At 44.9% G+C, this 24,471-nt stretch overlaps 1 protein-coding gene across 1 annotated transcript; it reads left to right on the top strand.

The window, feature by feature from the left end:
- Positions 1–958: 958 nt before the first annotated feature.
- tbc1d16 (TBC1 domain family, member 16) lies at positions 959–23,542 on the top strand. The gene is made up of 12 exons (XM_069674422.1): positions 959–1,139; positions 1,980–2,142; positions 2,269–2,577; positions 9,006–9,200; positions 9,344–9,491; positions 10,085–10,249; positions 10,780–10,928; positions 14,872–15,006; positions 16,393–16,579; positions 18,465–18,644; positions 19,622–19,768; positions 20,952–23,542. The coding sequence occupies exons 1-12, from the start codon at positions 959–961 to the stop codon at positions 21,249–21,251; spliced, it is 2,259 nt and encodes a 752-aa protein (XP_069530523.1). The 3' UTR covers positions 21,252–23,542.
- Positions 23,543–24,471: the final 929 nt, after the last annotated feature.

Below are 24,471 nucleotides of genomic sequence, written 5' to 3' on the forward strand. Positions count from 1 at the left end.
CCACACCCTCCAATGTAGGCCAAATGATGGCCCACAGTCTCTCCGTCGAGGTCTTGCCTGGATTCCATGCCAGCAGACTTCCTGGCTGAGGCCTGGCATCAGGAAACGGGGTGCCTGCTTAATCAGGGGGAGAGGTAAACACGTCCTCTGAGGAAAAAGGAGGGAACATTCCTGAGATGGAGCTGAGAGTACATGTCATGTTAGGCCAACAAGAAAACGAGGATACACACGTGAAGCTGGTCCACAGATACAGAATACCCAACATAAAGGTAAAAGGAGGAAATAAATCAATGAGGAACATGTGAGGGGATCAAAAAACCTTTGGCTTTATCTGTTGTTATTTTATCTTGAAAAGGAAGATCCCCTCCGAGGTTTTCAAAGACGAAAGCGCTCCACCACTTCTAAAAACGCTTGCTCTCTGATGTGACATTATTAGACGCAGAAGTTAAACGCTGTCGGCGGGACATGCTGATCCCAGTTCAGCGCATGATGTTGATGACATCTGTTGGCTCCTGATAAGTGCCTGGAATTTCACACGGATGGAGTGAAGTCTGTTTGCACAAGTCTTTGTTTGACATGCGCTGTTTACAGAAGGTGGGACACACGTTCAGTCGCACAGAAGTACAGTGTCCACAGAGTTTGTGTCAGGAGGTGCAGGTGTGCAGAGAAATGCTGAACAAGTGGAGAGGGGAGAGGGGATTCTGCAGTAAGGACACTGCAGTAAATACAGGCACACTTGTGACAGAGGAGGTGGAGTGGAGGTGAGGATGTGTGCAGTCCTATAGTGCCAGGATGTGTCATACTGTCCTTAGAGAGTCTCTTATGTCCTCCTCATCTTTTTCCATCTCTTTATTGCTCCCATGCCTTTTCTCTCATGACCTGTCCTCCACTCCTCTGCCTTAAGTCTTCCTTTTTTTTACTTTCAGAGGATGGGCCCAGTGTCCCGGTGCCTGAGGAGATGTCTCTGGGTCGGCTTCTGCGGCGTGCCTCCTCCAAGGCCTCCGACCTCCTGACCTTTAACCCCGGGGCGGGGGGAACATCGTTGCGCTCGGGCCTGGATGGCGAGATCATCTTCTCGAAAAATAACGTTTGTGTGCACCCTGCAGAGCCCCTGCCTGGCCTGGCAGAGCACCACCCAGGTAAGGCGGGATGGATGCTGAAAGTGTGGATGTACAAAATTGACCTTAAATGACCCTTCGCTAAGTCCCACCCCCTTGGTTACTGTTGCTACTTGCTACGCCTGTCAAGCTTTCTCACTGGCATGTAAATATTATGGCATTTTCAACTATAACAGTGAGAGATCATCTAAGGGAAATGATAGCAAATTGCTGGAAAAATATTCCCAAATATCAGAGAGAAGTCGACAGAAAGGACGAATTGAAAGCTACATCCAGAATATAATCTGTCAGCGGAGTGTTGAGACTGAAGAGGACATAAAAATACGGTCCCAATGCAAGCGTCAGGCACCCCATCATCTCTCCTTGTTCTGAAAGCTCGACTCGCCTCCCGCGCCTAGTTACGTGTCCGATCAAGGGAGGGGCTTAGCGAAGGGTCAGTGGCATATTTACATCAGTCAGACAGATGTTCTGCTAAAAGCACCATTCAGGCTTTTATAGCACTCTCACGTTTGTTGCTGTCTAACTGCAAACATCTCATCAGGCTGAGGAATTATTTTGCCTTGTCTGCTCTCTTTTTTAATGCTTCTGAGCGTTAGTGGCCGAACAGCATTTCTTACATTTCTCCATCTCTTACCTCCTCATTTTTCTGTGAGTGAGTTGCAAGGTCATGACTCACCTCTCAGGTTTTCCTCTGTCGTCATCTCTTTCTGTCTTTATCTCTCCTCAGGTTTCGTGTTTGTCTTCGTGTTGCAGCTGCCTGCTACATACAGACAAAGTCTTGCCATTTCCTCTTATTGTTACCTCTTATATTTTTCCTGATTGTTTCTGGCTGCGCTAACTGGCTTCTGTTGCCACCTGCAGGCTACCTGTGTGTGCACACGGAGAAGGATGAGAGCCTGGGCACCACTCTGATTCTGACCTGGGTGCCCAACTCTCGCATCCAGAGGCAGGATGAGGAGGCGCTGCGCTACATCACCCCGGAGAGCTCCCCTGTACGCAGAAACGCACGCCGCCGAGGCCGACGGTACGTCTTTCTAAAGTTATCATCTTAGAAATATATATACTCCTTATACTCCTTCTTCCATATTAGAAACAATTGCAGTATTTCACATGGTACTGATGATGTTTTAAACCAATCGCCCCCCTCCAGCCCCCACTCCCGTCCCCCAGCAGCCCAGGAGGAAGAGGAGGATGAGGAGAGGAACATTACCAACAGCGCCTCTGCTGAGAGCCACAGCCTGGTGGTGGAGGCAGGAGCAGATCCCTCCTCGCACCAGCTGCCGCTGCCCTCGGCGGGGGAGGAGGGCGACGAGGGCTCCTGCGAGCTGTCTGACGAAGTGAGCCGGGACAGCACCATGGGTTCGGACTCGGACACTTTCTCCTCCCCCTTCTGTTTGTCCCCCGTCAGCGAGGCTCTGTGTGAGAGCAGCGGCTCCGTCTTCCTGGACAGCGAAAGCAGGTCAGTGAGAGAGTCTGGAAGTGTCTCTAGTGTTTTTCATCTGAATGCTCCCGTGTCTGGTTCTCTTATAGCTCCACCACTGTCCCACATATAATCATTTCTTGCACTTAGTGGTTCTGTATTGTTTCCTGTATGTAATTGCCTCAAGAAAAAATGGGTGGTTATATTTGTAACTGTAACTGCATTTGTAGCCTCACAGCGAAAAGGTTCCCGGTTTAATCCCGGTTCAGACGTAGTGGGTCTTTCTGTGTGGAGTTTGCATGTTCTCCCCGTGCATGCGTGGGTTCTCTCGGGGTACGCCGGCTTCCTCCCACAGACCAAAGTCATGCTCGTTAGGGTCACTGGTGACTCTAAAATTGCCCCTGAGTGTAAAAGGTTGTCAACCCTGTGACTGACTGGTGATCAGTCCAGGGTGACTGGACAGCTGGGATAGGCTCCAGCACCCCCGTGACCCTGAAGAGAGGATAAGTGGTCTAGATAATTTTTTAAATTCTATTTTTATGATCTTACTAAGTTTATGTATGTGATCCCACGTGGGGGAGCAGCCACACTGCACTGACACTCTAAAGTTGTAGAAAACATGGCTGCTCTAGGATCGGTTATTCGGCTTTATATGTTCGAGCCAGAATCACCAGGAGGTATCAGAATGGTAAGTTGAAATCTTGACAACAACTTGACTACAAGCTCGTGCAAGAAGGCAGCCTGAGGTGAATGAAGGTGAATGACGATTGGTCGTTTTCAGCTAAAGCAATGTTCTACGTAGAAACCTGCAGCTGTTCTGAACGGCCCGTTTCAGAGGCGACCTTTTTAAAAATGGGAAAACATGGAAATATGCAGTTTTCACTTTTTCAGTGTGAACAATAAACACCCAAAAATGTGAAACGCATGAAAAGTGTGTTTGTTGCGTTAGCTCCGCCTACCCTCTCTGGCAGACCAACCATTGCTTGGTGACGAACACTGCAAATGCAAAGGCTTTCATCAGTGAGCTATAGGCTCAATCACCATTGTGTTACCTCATTCGGCGATGGATAGAGACTTATCATTTATTTACATGAAAATCTTTGAGATTATAACTTTAAATCCCTGGTTCTCAACGGGTGAGTCGGGACCCAAAAGTGGGTCGCAGAGCTTTTTTCAGTGGATGTGTACTTGAAAAAAAAGTCTATTTTGCGCTTTTATTTTGAAGGACATGGGTTTCCTATGAGGTGCGTGCAGTAGTAGTGTAGTTTATTCACACTCCATGTATCCACTGATCGGGTAATCACAGCTACAGTTACATTTACACTCAGTAGTTGCATTTCTGTTGAACTTTTTAGGTTGTTTCTGTTGAAAAAAGGCTGTTAATTGAATTGTAGGGGGAATATGTTCTTCTTATGCAAACTGCACAGAAAAAATGTGTCCCGCAATTATTCATTAAGGAGATGGTGGTGGGTCTTGAGGCTAGACCAGTTGAGAACCACTGCTTTAAATACTACAAGAAGATATTTCTCAGTTGATATGCGTCTAATAAGTGTTGTAATTATTCATCTAGACTTGACCAAACTGTCTTATTAGTTACTTCTCAGCTCTGCTCTTAGCTGCACGCCTCTCTTTAGATAGGACGTTAAACTGCTTCCACGCTTTCAGACAGAAAAGCTGCATTTTCTTATTGTTGTTTTTGAGTGTTGCAGTATTCTGGTTATGTGGTGCGAATGTTAACATCACATCCTGGCTTCAGAAATCTCTTAGCTCTCTGGGATATGCTACCAGGAGAACTCCTTATCGAGGTCGGTCCAAAACATTGTTACAGAAATGGTAACAAACCTTTTATGATCATGTATACACAGATATGAAGGACCAGGTGTCTCCTGTTCAATGTAAATATCAGATGAAAACCAGAATACGGCTCAAATCCAAGATACTAATGATCATGTGAGCACAGCCAGGGACAGTCAGAAACCCATCTAAGTTGTAGATTCAGTTACGTGAAGCTGCCACAAGGTGGAGCCAAACAGAAAAGAATTGATTGGATGAGGGACAGTTTGACTCTGAGGCCTCATGGTGGCTCACTGCACTGCCGCTGCACGTCCCCAGGGGAGTGAAGGCAGGTAGATGGCTTCAGAGAGAGGCGTGAAACCACCTCCAGTTCACAGTGGTTCCACTCCCTTGAAGCAGCTCTCCGTTTTAAATGTTTTATAAAGCCACAGATGGTCCGAAATAAGTCCCCAAATCCCTCAAACCCCAAACCCCACGGCTTCCAGAGACTTCTCCTCCAATCAAGCGAGCCATCTGGACAGTGACTGTGGTGCTTTTTCGGACCTCGTGGCCGCTTCGGCTTTAAGATTCCCTCCGTGGTCGTTTCCTCACGCAGCTCTCGGGCCTGACATGTTGCCCAGAAATGTGCGAGTCTGTGTCAGTGTGTGTCAGAGAGAGTGAGCGAGCCAGTGTGTGTGTGTTTGGGCCTTTTTAACCACTCTCAGACCCCAGCTTGCTGTAAGTGCAGTCAGTGTGTGACTTGGCAGCACTCTCTGCTTCACAGCTTCTAACCTTTACTCTGTCCTCCTCTTCCTCCGTTCCTCTGTGCTCCACTCGCTGTGAGTGCCTCTCCTCCGCAATCATACACTCTCTCTCTTTTGCCTGTCCCTTCCTTCCACTTTGCATCCTTCCCTCTCTCTCATTCACTCTGTTTTTCCTCAATATTGTTTCTTTCGGTGTTGCCCACCTCTCAAATATCTTCCCCCCTCCCCTCCCCTCACTAAAGTCTGTGTGAAGCCCTTTGATTCCCAGTGCTCCCGGGGTTGTTGTGCTGGGCTGAATGTCAGCTCTCCGGATTAGAGGACTGAAGAGAGCGGAGCAGCAGCCAAAACCCTGGAACCCACTCAATCTCTCTTTCTCTCTCTCTTGCTTTAATTGACACTGTTAAGGGGCCAGGAACTGGAAACATGTCACTTGGAATCATTCAAAGAGAAAGAACCGCGTATGGGAGAGCGAGAGCGGATGAAAAGGGGGGGGAGAAAGAGGAGAGCGGTGGGAGAGGAATCCACAGCAATCTCTGTCAAGCTTCTTAACAAGTTTCTTTCAAGTTTAACTGTAGTTTATGAAACCGCTGGTGACTGTCGATGAGTTTGCCTTCTTTAATTTAATTGCAGAATTGGAGCATGTGATTATAACTTAGATAAGAGATTTTAAACGTCTTTGTGAAGCGAAGGAATTTCTGCTCATCTTTGGTTTCATACTGCACGCCTACCAGTTGTGACCACAGTAATCTGAAGTTAAATAATCATGTAGACGTGATGTGCACTTTAACCGTTAAACGTCCGTTAAGAATTTTAACCGGTTAAAGCTACCAGGTTAAATAAAATGTTGTCTTTCTTTAATATACACATATATTTAGGGAAACAAATGATTTGTTGTCGTTAGCTGAGCTGCGCCTGAGAGGAGCGCAAAATGAACGACGGTGTTACTTGTATATTGTGCACTGCAACACCACATGAGAGGCAAACATCCACAAGCATCCCGACCGGCGGATCCAGCGCAACTGGTTTTTGTTTTTTAAAGATGATTTTTTTGGGCCTTTATTTGAGGACATTGGATAGAGCCGGAAACAGGGCAAGAGAGTGGGGATGACACGCGGCAAAGGGCCGAGGGCGGGAGTTGAACCCGGGACCGCCGCATTGAGGACGATAGTCTCTGTATATGCCCGCCGGTTTAACTGCTAAGCCAAACCGCGTTGTTCAGTGTGTGTTTTCTTAATCTGTTTTTGTTCTTTGTTCGGTTAGCTGGTCAAAAAAATAAAAAGAGGTCAAACTGTCCTGAAACAAGACAAAACAAACGATTACGAACTGCCTGATCGAGCAGAAAGAATCTGCTTTCTTATCCTGTTTAAGTACGAAACGTTTGTTGGACCCCTCTTGGAAAACTTTTACAATACTGAATCAAAGATTACATTTATAAACTCCTTTTTAATGAAGATCAAATCAATCAATCACATTTTGTTTGTATAACTCCAAATCATGACCAAAGTTATCTCAAAACACTTTGAAAAAGAGCAGGTCCAGACTGTACTCAGCAACATTCGGCACATTTGCAGAAAACATTTTAACAGGCAGAAACCTCGAGCAGAACCAGACTCATGTTGATCGTCTGCCTCGACTGGATGGGCTGAAGAAAGGGGCAGAGGGAGCTGCAGGATAAATCCTGAATAATCTCACAGATCTCAAACCTTTGATCTGAATGAACCTTCCTTATGTGATAAAACATGTAAATCACCTCCTGTGCAGCCAGTTGGTTGTAGAAGTCACATAAAACGTTAAATGGAGTCACATTTAATAAAGTTTTAATGAGGTATGTGTATCTTGGATAATCTTGAATAAATACTCCAAATACAGTCAGCCAGTCGTGGCTGAGGTCTGACCTTTGAATGCCAAAACAGCTTGTTTGTGTCAGGAGGAAGGAGAGGCTCCGCTCCGCAAAATATTTAAATAAAAATATAGAGTGCATAGCTAAAATATGTCCCTTTAAGAGTCGTGGCCTCTTTTCTCGAGGCCTTGTATGCAGACAGTCCGAGGAAAAGAAAACACCTTACTTGAATATGTGCTGTTTTGGTGAGATTTTTACGATACCACATGATTTATGAATAAGAAAACTGCCTGATGATTCCTTCTCACTGTACTGACCACTTTCCAGTGTGTGCCTGCAGAGCCCACGCCGCCCCCTCCCTCCCTCATCCCTCTGCTCCCTTAAGGGATTAGCCGAAGGGCCTGAGAGTCCTTGGAGGCCTGTAGTGCTCGGTCCTGGTTCTCAGGGTGACCTGGCAGCACCTTTCCCCCGGGTAAAGCCTCCCTGTATGTGGAGGGAGGTGTTATGAAGGGCCTCAGGGCAGTTTGATCTCAAGCCGGTCTGGTGGGACGCGCAGCAGCCTGACTCCATCAAAACAGCTTGTTTACATAATGTAAAGTTTCTGCTGCAGGACATGAAGCAAGCCGAGCTGCTGACACTGACAGACGTTGTAAATAACTCGTTGAGTTTCTGCTTGGCTGAAGCAGACAGTCCATGCCCCAGTGCTAAGAATCATGTGCTTCCTCGCTGCATTTTTCACGGTTTTTGCACTTTCATTTCTATGAGGAAAAAATGCAGAAACATTTTTGGCACGCGTTCTCAAAACATGCACGAATAATGAAGGAAGTGCCTGCTGTAAATGTTGCTTTTAGGCCTTGTTGACACCCCGAGCTTGACAGTCATTGGAGTTACAAAAAGCGAGTACAGTAGCTCTTTAAAAAGAGCTCCTCCGCATTTCAGATCGCTTAACCAGAGCTCTCTGCGTCTCTCTCCCAGTCTCCTTATATTCCACAGTCTGGTTTGTGGCGTGATACTTGAGACAGAGCGCAGTAAATCACCAGATAGCAGAGGAAACTGTGCAGCTTGGATTGATCAGCCTTGTTATTTTCCCATCTGCTAACGGGGGAATGATTAGCCAGACATGATTGGTTCAGGTTGTGATAGATTACACTTGGCCTGCGTCCACCGTCACTCTCAAGTACCAACATGCCACCTGTCTGCACCTGTAAAACGATGTAAAAAAGACAAGCTTTCTGCCTTAAACTACAAACTTTCATTCAACCCGAGATAGCAACAGCTCTTTGTAGTTTTTAATATATTACATCTGTTTTTTTAATGATGAAAAAGGCGATAAACACATTTAATAGTAAGTAAGCGAATATCTTCATTTAGACCTCTGCTTCTCAAATGTCAGCAGGTTTAACACGTTTAAACGTTGGTCTGTTTCTCAGCATTAGCATGTCTCCAGACGTGTTTGACAGCGCATTATGGTCATTAGTTATGGTCCATTCGCTTGTGTGTGCGTGTGTGCTTGTGTCTGCGCTTGTGTGTGGGTGTGTAAAGAGAGGAACATGGCAGTCAGTGATTCTTAGAGTTGAAAACGTGTGTTTTTACTTGAAAAAAACACTGTTATGATGGTTTTCTGTGTTGTCACATGTGTGTGTGTGTTTCTTTTTTACATGTATGTGTAGTCTGTCTCCTCCCGAAGCAGAGGAACCCTCGGCTCAGGTTTCAGTGCCGGGAACAACATGCTGGCCATGGGGGAATGACAGGGGAAATTGGACAGCAGACAGTGTGATTTGTGTGTGTACAGATTTCCTTGTGTGTGTGTGTGTGTGTGTGTGTGTGTGTGTGTGTGTGTGTCCTCACAAGCCTCCATGCATTCCTCCCATTCTCAGCCTTTTTGGTGGAACCGTATTGAAACACAAAACAACAGGGTAGAGCTGAGCTTGTGATAAGCCTGTATGTCTGCACAGTTGTCACTGGGCTGAACACAGCCGGCCAGTTTATTATTAATCTTTCACAAGAAGAACAACGTGGGAGTTTGTCCCTTTAATATTTGGAAATATGACTCAGTTTCCAAATAACTCCTTTTGGTCCTTTTTTTCCAGGGAGCTGTGTGAGGAGTCCATGAACCATTCTGTAAGCTCCGCCTCCAGCCTGGACAGCCACGCCCCCTCAGAGAGCAGCGGTCAGTCGCAGGGCATGCGGTGGGAGGAGCAGCAGAAGGTGCTGGCTCTGGAGCAGTTGTGCGGCGTCTTCAGGGTGGACCTGGGTCACATGAGGTCGCTGAGACTCTTCTTCAGGTCAGCAGGGAGTCTTTAATGTGTCAGGCTCTGCACTGATTCATGATGCATTGTAGGATACTCAGTGTGAAATGTGTTAGATTAGAAACAAGAATGCTGTTGACAATGGTTAATTAATCCTCATGTTTATTGTGCCGTTGCAGTGACGAGGCGTGCACCAGTGGCCAGCTGGTGATAGCCAGCAGAGAGAGCCAATATAAGATCCTACACTTCCATCATGCTGGCCTGGACAAGCTGGCTGAGGTCTTTCAACAGTGGAAGTGCTGCAGGGAGACTCAGCTTAAAGACCAGGTCGAGCTATGAACCGGAATCCTGTTCTGCATTAAAGTTATAATCTCAAAAGATCTCAGTTTCTTTCTCTTTCGTTTCTCTAATTGCGGGAGCACACTTCCCAGATATCCAGACAGTGCTGCATGTGTGACGTCCACGGTTGGCTCCGGTTGTAACTCTTGATTTTCCTGGCTGACGGTCGCTTTCCTTTTCAGACTGTTTGCTTCATCTGAGCGTCGAGTTTGTTTCTTTTTCTTTGGATTTTCACTTATTTTTGAAGTTGTATCTGTAGTCATCCATCTTTTCTTTGTTTGTTCAGCCATAGTAGATTACTGTTTACTCGCGACACTTGCAGAGAGCGGAAAAGCAGCCGCTTAGCTCTGCCTACTCTCTCTGGCAGACCAACCAGTCTCGCACCAGTCTGTAATACTGCAAATGCAAAGGCTTTCATCAGTGGGCCATAGGCTCATTCACCATTGTGTTACCTCATTCGGCGACAGATAGAGACTTAACAGACATTTATTTACATGAAGATCTTTGAGATTATAACTTAAACTTAAAATATTTTTATCTTTCAGTTTCCTTGCTCTTTAAAAAACTTTCTTTCCCACCAGGTGTCAGTTGAGAAATCCTGCATGCAGTTTTCCATCCAGAGGCCCACCCTGCCGTCGGCTGAGACCCACCCTGAGGAGAAGCTGTACCGGCGGCTGGATGTCACCACCTGGCTGCGTCACCTCAACCAAAACGGGCAGGTGGAGGAAGAGTATAAGCTGCGCAAGGTGTGTTTGTGAGTGTGTGTGCAGGTTTTTTCCATCCTGTGGTATCAGTCTCATCTGCTGCTGTCCACACAGTCAAGCTTGCAGCATGCAGCACACACATAAAGCCAATACTGAGAGTCATTGTGAAAGTCATGCCACAACTTTCAGTTTGAATCAGAGCCCCCGACCCTGTAAATAATGAGAGTGTTGGTCTTGGCTGATGTCCTTCTCTGAGTCATCTGAGTCGTCTGGGTTTGACTCAGTTGAAGGCTCACCATCTTCCTGAAATGACTCAGTGGCAGTTAGCCTGTGAGCGAGACATTTCCTCCGTAAACACACAAATACATGAACAGTGGAGCTCTGTTTTTGATAGATATGCACATTATACAGAACTTTTCCAGTTTCGGTATTGCAGCACTCATGAAATGACACATCTTCTGTATTTCGCTTCATTTATTTAAATAAACACTGTTATCTATTAGAAGTTACTGTGTGTCCCCTGTTCGACCCTTTGTGCTCACTGTGTTCGTGCACCTCCCGCTCCCCACCAGGCCATCTTCTTCGGTGGTATCGACCCATCCATCCGTGGCGAGGTGTGGCCCTTCCTGCTGCACTACTACAGCTACGACTCCTCCTCTCAGGAGAGGGAGGCCTGGAGGCTGCAGAAACGGACCCACTATCACGAGATCCAGCAGAGGAGGTGGGGAACACAGAGAAAGAAATAGATATGTGTTTATTAGAGGGGTACACAGGGAGATTTTCTGCCTGCTGGTGATAGCATCAGTGCCACGAAACTTCCTCACACCCTTAAACAGCAGCTAAACTGTCACACGGCTGCAGCATCGACTCAGTCAGCCAAACATTGAACCATATGTGAGTCTGCTGCGGCTTCTCGTAGCACGCGCTGAGCAATCAATAGGCACAATCAGGGAAGTGTTAAGGGGAGGTGCCGGGTGTGAAATAAAAGGTCTCTTGAGAAAAAACATGCCAGCGCTTATCAGATAATATTCGCTCGTCAGAAGGAGAGAAAAAAACACACATACACACTCATAGGAACATCCCGCGTCTGTATTTGTCTCCATCCAATAACCAAAAGGTTGAGCGCGCACATATTTTCACACGTTGTGCCGCTCTGTGTGTAATGAATATGATAATTGGACAGGTTTCATCTTTATGGCCTATTAACATTTTGAGTACATCAGGAGGGCTTATCGAAATCAGGTAATTAGAGCCCTTGTTCTGACTCTGATGTGGATTCCTTTAAAGACCATTTGACTAGAGCTGCCTCCGGGGCCACTGGTTGATCATTAGGAGCAAGGATACATGTCTGTGGTTTCTTTGCTCATCCCCTAACCATGTGTCCTTCCCTTAGCTGTGATAGCTGAGCAGCTGCAAGTGGAAGCAATGCAGCTGTAACACGTGAGCACGCTCTGAAGTCTGCTCAGTGCAAACAAAGGTCAAACGGTGATGAGTCAAAGTGAAACAGATGAATATTTTGTTAAAAATGTTCATTGGTTTCACATTTTTTCCACAACAACGAAGAACAGAAAAAAGAAGCATATCTTTAGATTCTCGCAGTCAGAAAAATAAAAAACATCTTTAGGTCATGAAGCTGTCGTGTTTGCTCAGTTTCCATTCACACACATTTTCATGGTCTAAGAAATGAGTCCACAAAGCCATTTACTTCTCAGAATGGCAACGAATTGTAACCTTTCCTTTCCGTATCTCTGATTCTGAATATGAAAGAGTCATTGTATTTGGCACATCAACCACACATTTTTTAAAGAGCAGCTCCAGTCATGTTTGAAGACATATAAAACACTCTGCTTGGAATAATAATTTGTGTCTGATGTGTTTTTTCTGCAAAATGCGTTTAATTATCTTATAAATCCTCCCAAAGCATCTCCTCTTTCTCCCTCATTAACAATTAAAAACATGAAACTAAAACAATTAAACACACGTCTCTGCCATCGTTTAGCCTTGAAACTTAGCTAGCTTGAAATGTAGTAATTAGCAGTAGTAACGTTAATGGTAGTAGTCAGTAGTGAGTTTGCAAAAAACAACGGTTACAGCTGGCTCGCGCATCGCCAAAGTGGTTGCCATAGGTTGCACATAATGATATGCATCACGTCACCCCGTCCATTAACGGGATTGGCTCCTTAGGTTTGTGACGTCTCAAACCTGCCAATCTGAAAGCGTGTTGTTCAGCCTGTCCTTGGTACACTGCAGTTTAAAAGCAGACAGGCCCAGCCATGGAGGTGACTGCTGATGTTTTGATGTGTACAAGGTTAAACACTTGATTTTCACTGGAGGGGGTCTTTAAGCAAGAACTTTAGAATTATCCATGAGTATATACTCACTATATACTTGTTTGGGGTCCTAAGACCACCCTCTTTGTACCTCTTTGTACCTCTTTGTTCAATTATCAAAGGCAAGAAAAATAATCTTCTTGTGCCTTTAATAATTTGGATCTGTGTTGCGCCTCTTTGTCTGTGCTCCCATAAATATTCAAGTCTCTAGAAGTAATTTTCCAGACCATAGTTAACCCTAAATATGGCCTGCAGCAAAAATCTTTTACAGAAGTATATTTCGTTAACAGAAGTCTCAATCTGTCTTGACACAGAATGTCCCATGACGCAGCTTCTCTACTGCCTGTATGTAGATCGCATTTCTCACACTGAAAAACTGAGGATTGTATAATTTTTGAATTGAAAGTTTACATACATTCTGAATTTGTCATCTAACACAGTGCATTGTTATCCATGTAAGAAAATGCCCTCTCTAGCTGACTTGAGGAGGAAGTCTGTACATTTAATTGATGCTTCGGTGACTAACATTCATGAGAGCTTTATTTCAGTTCAGGCTTCTCGGAAGAGAAGAGGAAGTCGGCTTCTCTCTTTGCAATAAAACATGAACTCTTTGCACATTTGCTCAGAGTATCGCTGCAACTAAAGACAATTTTTAAAGTAATAATCTCGAAGATTTTCATTTAAATAAATGTCTGTTAAGTCTCTATCTATCGCTGAATGAGGTAACACAGTGGTGATTGAGCCTATGGCCCACTGATGAAAGCCTTTACATTTGCAGTATTACAGACTGGGTGTCTGTGGCGACTCACAATCACAAGCAGCGTCCAGTTAGTGACGCGTTTTCCATCAGCCAGCAGTGGTTGGTCTGCCAGAGAGGGTAGGCGGAGCTAAGCGGCTGCTTTTCCGCTCTCTGCAAGTGTTGCAGTAAACAGTAATCTACTATGGCTGAACAAACACAGAAAAGATGGATGACTACAGATACAACTTCAACAAGAAGTGAAAATCCAAAGAAAAAGAAACAAACTCGACGCTCAGATGAAGCAAACAGTCTGAAGTTACAACCGGAGCCAACCGTGGACGTCACACATGCAACACTGTCTGCTAAAACGCCAAAGAGAACGAAACAGAGATCTATAACTTCTATTTTTAAAAACAAATATTAAATAATCGTTTGTTTGGTGGTAAAAAAAAACAAAAACAAGGTACAGCATTTACATATGTTTACATGTCTCCATATTTTTACCTTTTACTTACAACATAGATCAGAAGGAAAAAACAAACAACAAAAAAAACAATAAAACTTTTAAATAAAAAACAAAAAGCATAAAAGTCTCACATGGGAAGTTTTTGCTGCATAAAATACCTTAAACATTTCAATCACAATACATTTGCTGCATAGTTAGTCGTCCATCGCCTGTCTGCTGAATTTCACTTTGAATTAACGAGAAATAAAGTAAAAAATGTGATTCATGGTCATTTGATTGAGCTGCTTCTTTTTAGTGAGGCTTTTTAAATCTTCTTCAATCATTAATTCATGCTGATTTGTGTCAGTCCTTAAAGGCCCACAGCAAACTAAGTGACTCGGTACATGCTGTGGTATGTAATGTCCGTCCATACTTGCCCCTATAAGAGATTAATTGAATAAAATGAAAGGAAACATACTCTAACCAGTGCTCAGGTCTGGAATGATATCATTCCTATGTAAACACAGATATATTTATTAATAACCATGTCACCTTCATGCATATAAAGTGTTGAAAACTGAACTCTTGAGTAGCGTCCCCAGAGAGAGAGGAGAGTACAGACAGGTGCCACGGGAGGGTCCCGCCGCACAAACACTCGGCACTGAAACTAAACAGTTGCGTGGCGTTGCATCAGGTGTGCGCACATTATTCCTGCTGGGGCCACATGGAAAACAAACAGTGTTAATTAAATCCCCTCTGCTTGTTAGGACTTGAGTACATTAGCGGCATACACAGAGTGCATCACTAATATAGTGCCTAACATTTAGAGGGATAGATGGGGGTTTTATGGTCCTGGTATTATCCTCAGAGGAGCGCTAACTGGTGAAATACCCCTTCAGTCCACTGCTTGCCCACCCCCACATTTTGAATTCATTTGCAGCTCACCATTAGAGTTTACACCAGAGGAACATTATGATATGATAAGGCTTTATTATTGTATCCTAATCACCCGATATTCCTTAGAGATTGTTGTTGAACTTTCTTGTTCTTTCTCATCCATCATAACTTTTCAAACTAGTTCTGAAGAATAAAGACGCAGCAGGTTTCTGTTTCTTTTATGGGTGTGTCTAACTTTTCCTTGTGTTTTCAGATTGTCCATGAGCCCGGAGGAGCACAGCGAGTTCTGGAGAAAGGTCCAGTTCACGGTGGATAAAGACGTGGTGAGAACCGACCGCAGCAACCACTTCTTTAGAGGAGAGAACAACCCCAATGTGGAGATCATGAGGTCAGAGCACATCTCTGTCTCTTTCACCCTCTCCGTCTGTCACCTTCCCTCAATCCATCCTTATCGCTCCCATTCCTCATCCCCGACGCACAGGCGTACCTATTCATTTCATATTCTGAACCCTGGGGGAGCCGCAAATGAGTTTCATGCTTTATTGACTCTGACTAAGCCGTCTGAGCACTTTTGATGCATACTCAGAGCTAATGGCTTTCTAAACGAGGAGCAGGAGGATTTAAATAGCATATTAGTTTAGTGACTCTCATCGAGGCTCCTGGTATTTGTCTACGTATTATGTCTTGTGCTGCGGCGATAGCAGCGCTGCACATGTCCAAATGCAGAGCACTTATCTCAAGCTGCTGTTATCTCACATCTATTGTTCTGATCTGACACTGACACTTTTTTCTGGGTCATTTATTACAAGCAGGTAATTTAAAGATATAATCTGGAAGATTTTCATTAAATAAATGTCTGTTAAGTCTCTATCTATCGCCGAATAAGGTATCACAATTGTGACTGAGCCTATGGCCCACTGATGAAAGCCATTGCATTTGCAGTATTACATTCACAAGCGGCGCCCAGTTAGTGACACATTTTCCTTCAGCCAGCAGTGGTTGGTCTGCCAGAGAGGGTAGGCGGAGCTAAGCGGCTGCTTTTCCGCTCTCTGCAAGTGTTGCGAGTAAACAGTAATCTACTTTGGCTGAACAAACAAAGAAAAGATGGATGACTACAGATACAACTTCCAAATCCAAAAAAAATCCAAAGAAAAAGAAACAAACTTGACGCTCAGATGCAATTACCGTTTATCGCCACAGGTGCCGCCAAAGAGAGCAAAACTGAGATCTTCGAGATTAGCACTTTAAACTGATCATATTGGCGTCTTCATATCGTTTTTATCTTTAATTTTCTAAACACAAACCCACCACAAAGCCTGCCTCCCTCTTCTTAGTTTTTCCAAATGGCGTCCATTTTTACTCACTAAAACAATTCTAACGTCCTTAGGGTTTTCCCTTTGTTTATACAATCCTTACTAATGCATGAGGACTGCCAGGGTAGTTTTCTTCAAAGTAGTTTCCATGTACAACAAAAAAGGGAAGAAACAAGAGCGATCATTAATTAGCTCCCTGGTTACCAGCAGAATTGGCAAAGCAAACGCTGAAGCAGGGCTTGTCATGTTTTTCTGGGCATTACCAGCAATGAAACACATGTTGGATCATTCACAGTGTTTGGGTGGGACTATGCTTTCAGTGGTTTGGCTGGGCTGCAGGGTCGTCCCAATTTCTTTATTACAGACTGTAAAAAAAAAAAGCCAATAATTGTATTAGATTTTGTCTTTCCTGCTGAGATGTTGCAACAGCACCAACATTTCCATGCCTGTTCTCTCCCCAGGCGGATTCTGCTCAACTATGCAGTGTTTAATCCAGACATGGGCTACTGCCAGGGCATGTCTGACCTGGTGGCCCCCCTGCTCACTGAGATCCAGGATGAAAGCGACACCTTCTGGTGCTTCGTCGGCCTCATGGAGAACACCATCTTCATCAGCTCACCGCGGGATGAGGACATGGAGAGGCAGCTGGTAGGATGTTTCAAATTTGTATAATCGATATTAAAAAATGGTGGAATGATGCTTCTGTGGAGACGACCGTAAAAATGCTCCACCTGGAGAGATTGTCGGATGGTTCAAAAGCTTCAGAAACACCTCCACCACGCATTGCTGAGTTAAAGGGCCAGTTCGTTTGTACAGCTTTCTCCACAGCTTTGAGGCCAATTTCAAATATTATTGCTTCTATCGATTGCAGAGAACACCAGCTTTGTCTGACGGTGGCTTTTTCCGCTGCTCCTTTAAGATTAGGCCTGGGTCCAACCGCTTCTGCATCTTTATAAATCTAACAATCTGACATTCTTAGCCGTAAGTTAGCCGTGCAGTTATTCACTTTTCATGTTCACACCAAAACGCAACTCCATGAATGATTTCCTGGAAAGAAAACGTCTGAAAAGGTGCATGAGATTGCGTCTCCTCTGTCCCCATGGCAACCGTTTTTTTTACTCCCTTTTGAACTGTGGTCTTTTGGAACAGTTACAAACAAGTAAGAAAGCATGTCAGACAAACTTTGCTTGTGTGGAGAGGGATGTTTTTGTAACTGTAGGTAGTAACAGGTGACCTTCCAAATCTTAAATTTCCTCAGTGTAGTAAATCCAACATCCTGTTGGGAATGTTTCTCTATTTTCTCTGCCACAGCTGATTTCCTAGCAGAGTGTAGGAGCAGAGGAAATAAATGATTCTAAGTGTGTTTCACAGTTTTTATACTCTCAGAGGGGAATTGATTTCCTGATCCCTGTTTTCTCTTAATTGTGGTTTCCTAAATGGGACTGTTCACAGCTGACACATGCTGTACGTTACACCTCCAGCCGGTTCAAGTTAAAAAGAAACACAAGCACAAAAGTGTCCAAACAACACGTGTGAACATGTACCGACAGGCAGAGAAGCATAATCCATGCCAAAGAATATCAACCATACACTGTTTAAATAATGATCGAGCCGAAATATGGCCTCCGCCATGTTGTTTTACTGGAGCCTGAAGTGACCAAATCTGTATGAGAGGATGGAGCTGCAGAGAAGTTATCAAAGCTAAACAGTCTGTGTCTGTGGCTGATCCATCAGCTCGTGAATGAGCTACTTTAACTTTCCCAGGAGGAGATTCTGTTTGTGGTGGTGACTGACTGCAGGTGTTTATTTATCAGACTGAAGAAGTAGCGGACTCGACGCTCGCTCGCCCGGTGAGAGAGCAACAGGTGAACGGGAAACATAAAATAACCGATCGAAAAGCCAACAACTCCTGAGTCCTATTTACCGGCCGACGATTAAATAAATGTTTGATAAACACTGAACAGGCTAACAAGCCAGGTATGGGGAGCGCAGTGTACCTGCTACTTAGTGCTGAAAATATATCAATGTAATAACACTAACATTTAACTCACTGAAAAGCTGGAGCTCAGACTTCTTGCGTGGCCATAAAGTTACCTAAATCCCACAGAGACAGATTATTTGTCCTCTAAACTCTCCAACAACACAGACAGGTGAAGTTAAGCTCAGTGTCTGTGTCTGTGTTGACGTCTAGCAGACAGCCAGCGGGATCCACCAGTCAATCAAGTGAGCCGGCACCTATGATTTAAGGCTTAATATAATTAAAACAGGTTTGTTATAAAAAAATTAACCCCTTGTACAGTTATCTTGAATAAAACATGTTTATTTATCTGCTGTAAAATGGGCATTTTCCCATCTGCTGTAATGTTATTTCTTCCTGGAGCCAGCCTCAAGTGGCCACTCGAGGAACTGCAGTTCTTTGCACTTCCGCATTGACTTCGTTTTGCAACACCGGAGGTTGCCGCTCGATATCAACATATCTTAATGAAACGCCTGTTTGTGTTTGTAAGAGTGTGTTCCTCTGACTGACCCTCAGATGTACCTGCGGGAGCTGCTGCGTCTCATGCTGCCTCGCTTCCACCAGCACCTGACCCGGCTGGGGGAGGACGGCCTCCAGCTGCTCTTCTGCCACCGCTGGATCCTGCTCTGCTTCAAGCGAGAGTTCCCCGACACGGAGGCGCTGCGCATGTGGGAGGCCTGCTGGGCACACTACCAGGTCAGGGCAAAGTCTGAGCGGCTGCTTTTGCATAACGAAGCCTGTAAGACAAACTTTGCATAAATGAGTGAACGGAGGCGTTTGACACTGTGTCGATACAGCTCCACGTTTTTATGCTTTTTAAGGAGGCATGGTGGCAGAAATGTGCAGTTGAAATTGTCTGCAATAAAGTCCATGTTATTCCCTTAAATCCCATCACCACAGACTATTGTAATCCTCCTAAATGTGTGTCATATTACATCTTGCTTTTGGAGGGTTTAATGTTTAATTCAACAGGGATTAGAGTGAAGATTCTGAATATCATAAAATCCCACATTTTGATTTAATTCACTCTAAATCAGGAATTATTAAATGTAGGCTTTACATTCAAAAAGGGTCTGAAAGGTGGTTGCTGAAGCAGAACTCTAGTCAGTTTAAACATCAGGTTCAAATCGTCTTTCCTATCAGCTTCCCAAACATCATGTTTTCCCGCCACCTCCGCCGCGCATCAGGGTCCAGCGAACTTGTATCTGTTTCGTGCTCGCTGCCGCAACACCGAGCTTAGCACCTCTTCTCGCTCAGGGGGCCTCTCTGCTTCATGCCACCTGTTCAGGCTCCCTGCTGGATGTTCTGATCTTCAGCTGCGGGCGGTGAGAGAGGAGATAGCAGAGGGAAACCTCGGGTTAGACGTTTGAATGTTGCATATCAGATGAAACAGAAGCAGGAAAACCCGGCTGATCTCTGGAGTGAGAAGCATCGAGCAATGTTTTGTCACAATGTTCACAATGTTCACAATGTTGAATAACTTCCTACACACACTCCCCACTGCATTTCAGTGGAAATGTGCACTTTTCTTGTTCTGTGGCAATCTTCAAACAGTTCCCTGCAACAATTGCACAAGCAACACAGATGCTATTATGTCATTTGATAACAGAATCATTACCTAGATTGATCAGGTCAAGTCTTCCAGTATTGACCTCCTTTTCCTCTCTTCGTAGACGGATTACTTCCACCTGTTCCTATGCGTGGCCATCATTGTTCTCTACGGGGAGGATGTGACCGAGCAGCAGCTCGCCACCGACCAAATGCTTCTCCACTTCAGCAACCTCTCCATGCACATGAATGGAGAACTGGTGCTTCGAAAGGTATCGCAGTAAATGCTCTCCGCTCTGTTGACTGTTCACCAGAAGCTCAAGGATATCTATGCATCTTCAAATATTAGAATAATGTGTGCTTTGTGATAATGCTCAGAACAACTCCTCCACAGGTTGCCGCAGTACGTGTAAATCAAAGTGGTAGTGTTGTCCAATGCTGCAGCAGAGCTGCTTTCATACACTGTAACAGGCCCACAGAGGCCTTGAGGTGCTAAATGGGATGCTGCCACGCCATGCAGAGGATTTACGATCTGCATCTCTGCCACTGAGTCTGTGCCTGCGTCCTCATGTTTATGGATGCTGCGCTTGTACTGCTGCAACCACAGGCAGTGTTCATGTTAGCATGCAGCGGGCATAACTCCTTTTGTTGTTGCCTGAGATTTTGCAGCCAATGTTCAAAGAGCAGCACAGCAGCTTTTTAGCTTTAGGCAACGCACCGCCATGTTGACCTTGGAGTGGTTTTGTTGTGGGGTTTTAATGGGAGTTGAGGGTCGTGATTTATTGTTTTAATTTAGTATGTTTGACTCTTTTGAAACTAACTGCTTTGCAGTCTGAGGGGGGAATTCACTAAATGATTGCGCGGCTTTTGCGTCTGATAAACCTGTGCCCAAAAAGACTCCTTTCTCGAAGCACACGCAGACGGTTGAATGCACCCCAAAGTGCACTGCAGAGCAAACAGCGTCTCTGTGCGCCGGTGCCACTTACGCGTATTTAAATGAGGCATTATGCAAACATTCGGGGAAAATGTTGCATCTTTCTATGCAAATAAGCCTTGTGGCAAAAAGCACCTAATTCACAAACGCCGGCGCTAACAGCACCGCGCAGTTAGAGAGAGAATGTACCGCCTGCAGAGAGTTTGTGGTAACTGCGGTCTTATAAGGGCTGTCACCCTCTGAGTTTCCACCGATCATGACGACAGTTCAACCTTTTGTGTGATCAAAACATGTATTTGTCTGTAAAATACAATGTGTTTATAATATATTGTCATTAGTATTATAATCGGGAGATGCAATTTGCTTTGTGAATCGCACCTTGACACGGAGCAGATAGCGGGTGCGGTTTATGGTGCTGTCGGCGGCCGCAATTCATTCTTAGTGGATTCCCCCCTGAGACTTTGCTCCTTTTAGTTCCTCTCACTCTTTTACACATTTCAGTTCATCTTTTTCTCCTCCAGGCCCGCAGCCTCCTCTACCAGTTCCGCCTCCTACCCAGAATCCCGTGCAGCCTACACGACCTTTGTAAACTGTGTGGCCCGGGGATGTGGGACAGCCGCTACATCCCCACTGTGGAGTGTTCTGGTGAACACGCGGACTCACAGAGCTGCCCCTATGGAGGCACCTCCACCCCTCAGCCCTCCTCACCCTCCCCATCGTCCACACCCTCGCCCTCACCAAACCCAACCCCCACGCCTCCGTCGGAGGGCAAGAGAGGCTCCAAAACACGGGACATTTTTACCTTTCGGAAACAGTCCTGAGGCGGAGGGCGATTAGCTGGTCTTGGCTCGTGTTAATTCAGCAAAGGTTTGAATCCATCTGCAGGATTCCTGAACTGTTTGCTGCCCCCTCCTCTCCACACTCCCTGTGTGTAGTTTCACTGTCTTTCAGAGGATCCTTTCATGTGGTGCTACAGGGAACACTGCCTTATTTAAATTTCCTTTGCAGCGTTCAGTATCACATGAATCTGGAGGAGGACAGTAAACTCCTGGAAGCGTAGGAAGTCAAGAAGCTGCTTTATTCAGAATGGACAATCACCAGGCCCTGTGTGTCTGGAGCTACTTCAGGTTCAAGTCTGCTGCTGGCTTGGCAAACTTCCACAGGCTTTGTGGGCAGGGGGTCACATCAGGGTCTGAGGCAACCGGCCTGAATCCGTGCAGACTCTGACCTGAGGGTCAAATGAAACTGACTTTAAAAATCGTTCCCGTGTTCGCACAATGGAATATTTGTGTGATACATATGTTTATATGTTCAGGCTGAGCAGGACATTTTTAACAAGAAATCAACACCCGTGGTGTAAACAAAGAAGGGTTCATCTACAGATAGGATTATAAGGAATAATCAATACTTTTAAGTTTTCTTCAAATTCATTCCCAAACAAGAGAATGTTTCCGTTTTTAACAGCAGCTACTAATATTTAGCAATATTATATCCTTGCATGAGCGATTCTTGACATATAAGGGGCACAACGTGTGTTGTTGTAAAACACCGGGGCCCAAAACGGAGGTGAGGATGTGTTTACCTGACACTCATCATGATAGGGCTCCGTGCATTTCCTCATCAGATTGCTTAAGGAACATTTTCCTCGACGGGCAGGAGGAAGCGAAGCGTTTGTTTCCTTCTGATAAAGTCAGACGTTCATTTCACCTGTCTGAGCCAAAGGAGCTTAACCATTAACACATCTTTCCTGTCGGAGGTATCGGGTGGATTTAACAGCACTTTCTTCTGCAGAAAGCATCGATCATGGGTGTTTTTTGTCCTGGCTGGGTGTTTTATTTAAAGTTTTGTCTCCTGTGTTGAAACCATGTTTGGACAGGGTTGTGAAAAAAGTGCCAGCACAGGGTTATTTTTTCTCCCTCTTTCCACTTTCACTTTAAAAAGAATGACAACGCACTATCAACACTTCAGAATCAGTCCACATGAATGTATCTGCTCTTTTCTGCTTCCTCTCACTCAACAAAAACAGGCAGAAGTCTTCGGCGTGCGCGTGGATGTGTGTGTGCGAGCGTGTGCATAAACTTGAGTGACCTCCAAACATCTGGTAATGAGTTGAAGAGCAGCCGTAGAAGCCCCCCCTCCCCTCCCTCCCCTCCGACCAGTCTCTTTAATTATAGCAGTCATCACGGGGAAAACCTGGGAGGGAGAAGAAGAAAGAGACGCCGGCTGTTGGGACTCTTCAGAGGAAAAAAAAAAAAAGCGAGGGATGTGGAGAGGAAAGGGACGATTTAGGCTTGGTACGGGGAGATGTAGTGATCTTGCCTCTGTGATTTGCAAGTCCCAGATGTAAAGATGGTCTCCGCTCCGAGGCTTTTCCCTGAGAGCTTTTGAGTGACACTCCCAGGGGTGAAAACATCTTCAAATTGCTCCTAAAATGTAGCATTAAGACCTTCAATCAGGCTTCCTCCGCTACCCCCCCGTCCTCCCTCCCTCTCCTGTGGTCTCGCACTCTCTCTCTCACTCAGCGAGCAGTCTCTTCAAATGACATTCATAACTGCTCCTTTTCCCTATTAGTTATCATGTGCAGCTGCTCGCTGGAAATGCCTGCAGAGTTTTGAAGATTGGGTGGCAGCGTGGAAATGAGCAAAGTCAGGGATGCACGATGGAGAAGTAATGAAACTGTGTGTGTGTGTGTGTGTGTGTGTGTGCATAAATGAACTCATGAATTTTATTAAAATCCTCATTGAAATCACATTGTCTGCACCGACACTGAAAGTCACGAGCTTAATTAACGACTTCTGCTATTGAAAGGGGTTTTGATCAGAATCACTGAATGTACGACGTTGCTGTAGAGCTCCATGATATGTCTCATGTCACATGTATTACTGCACACATCACGGCAGAGACGGAGGATATCCTTACTCTTGGTATTAATAAAAAAATAACACAGTCATACTTTGAACGAACACCTCCAGAAACGGTTTAATAAACACCAAAATGTACCGAGTATACAACTTTTAAATGCCTTTCTGACTATGAATGACTCGTGATTGTGATCTGATACCAACTGAAAACACTGCTGGGATTTACACTTGGATTACTTTTCATCATTAAACACTGCTCAAGTAATTGCATAAAGTCTGTGTATCACTTTTATTAAGCACGCACGGGTCGCAGGAATAACAAAGACGCTTATGACTGAAAGAATTTATAAAATAGTGACAGAGATATGTCACAATTACATTTTATTGTAAATGATAAAAACAAGAAGCAGAATGAAAGATTAATGCATGCGAGACATGGTTTTAATATCTGTAACTTTTATGAAAATCTACCACAATAAGAGACCGTTAAATCTCTCCAGAGTTGGTCCAGAATATTTTTCATGTCTTAAATATCCAAGGCCATGAAGTTGTTCTGTATTTCACAGGATACTAGAGCAGCTGCTGGAGACAAGTCAGACTCTGTTTTAGGGTAGAGTTTACCTTTAAAGTGTTAATCTCAAAGATCTCTGTTTCGTTCTCTTTGGCGCCACCTGTGGTGATAAACGGTAATTGCGGGAGCACACTTCCCAGATATCCAGACAGTGCTGCATGTGTGACGTCCACGGTTGGCTCCGGTTGTAACTCTTGATTTTCCTGGCTGACGGTCGCTTTCCTTTTTAGACTGTTTGCTTCATCTGAGCGTCGAGTTTGTTTCTTTTTCTTTGGATTTTCACTTCTTGTTGAAGTTGTATCTGTAGTCATCCATCTTTTCTTTGTTTGTTCAGCCATAGTAGATTACTGTTTACTCGCAACACATGTAGAGAGCGGAAAAGCAGCCGCTTAGCTCCGCCTACCCTCTCTGGCAGACCAACCACTGCTGGCTGATGGAAAACGCGTCACTAACTGGGCACCGCTTGTGATTTTATCCACGAAAGTCGCCACAGACACCCAGTCTGTAATACTGCAAATGCATAGGCTTCCATCAGTGGGCCATAGGCTCAATCACCATTGTGTTACCTCATTCGGTGATAAGTAGTGACTTAACAGACATTTATTGAAT

The sequence above is a fragment of the Semicossyphus pulcher genome, unplaced genomic scaffold (genome assembly GCF_022749685.1).
Source record: "Semicossyphus pulcher isolate SPU_LCO1_2020_fin unplaced genomic scaffold, fSemPul1.0.p SCAF_23, whole genome shotgun sequence".
NCBI classification, from domain to species: Eukaryota; Metazoa; Chordata; class Actinopteri; order Labriformes; family Labridae; genus Semicossyphus; species Semicossyphus pulcher.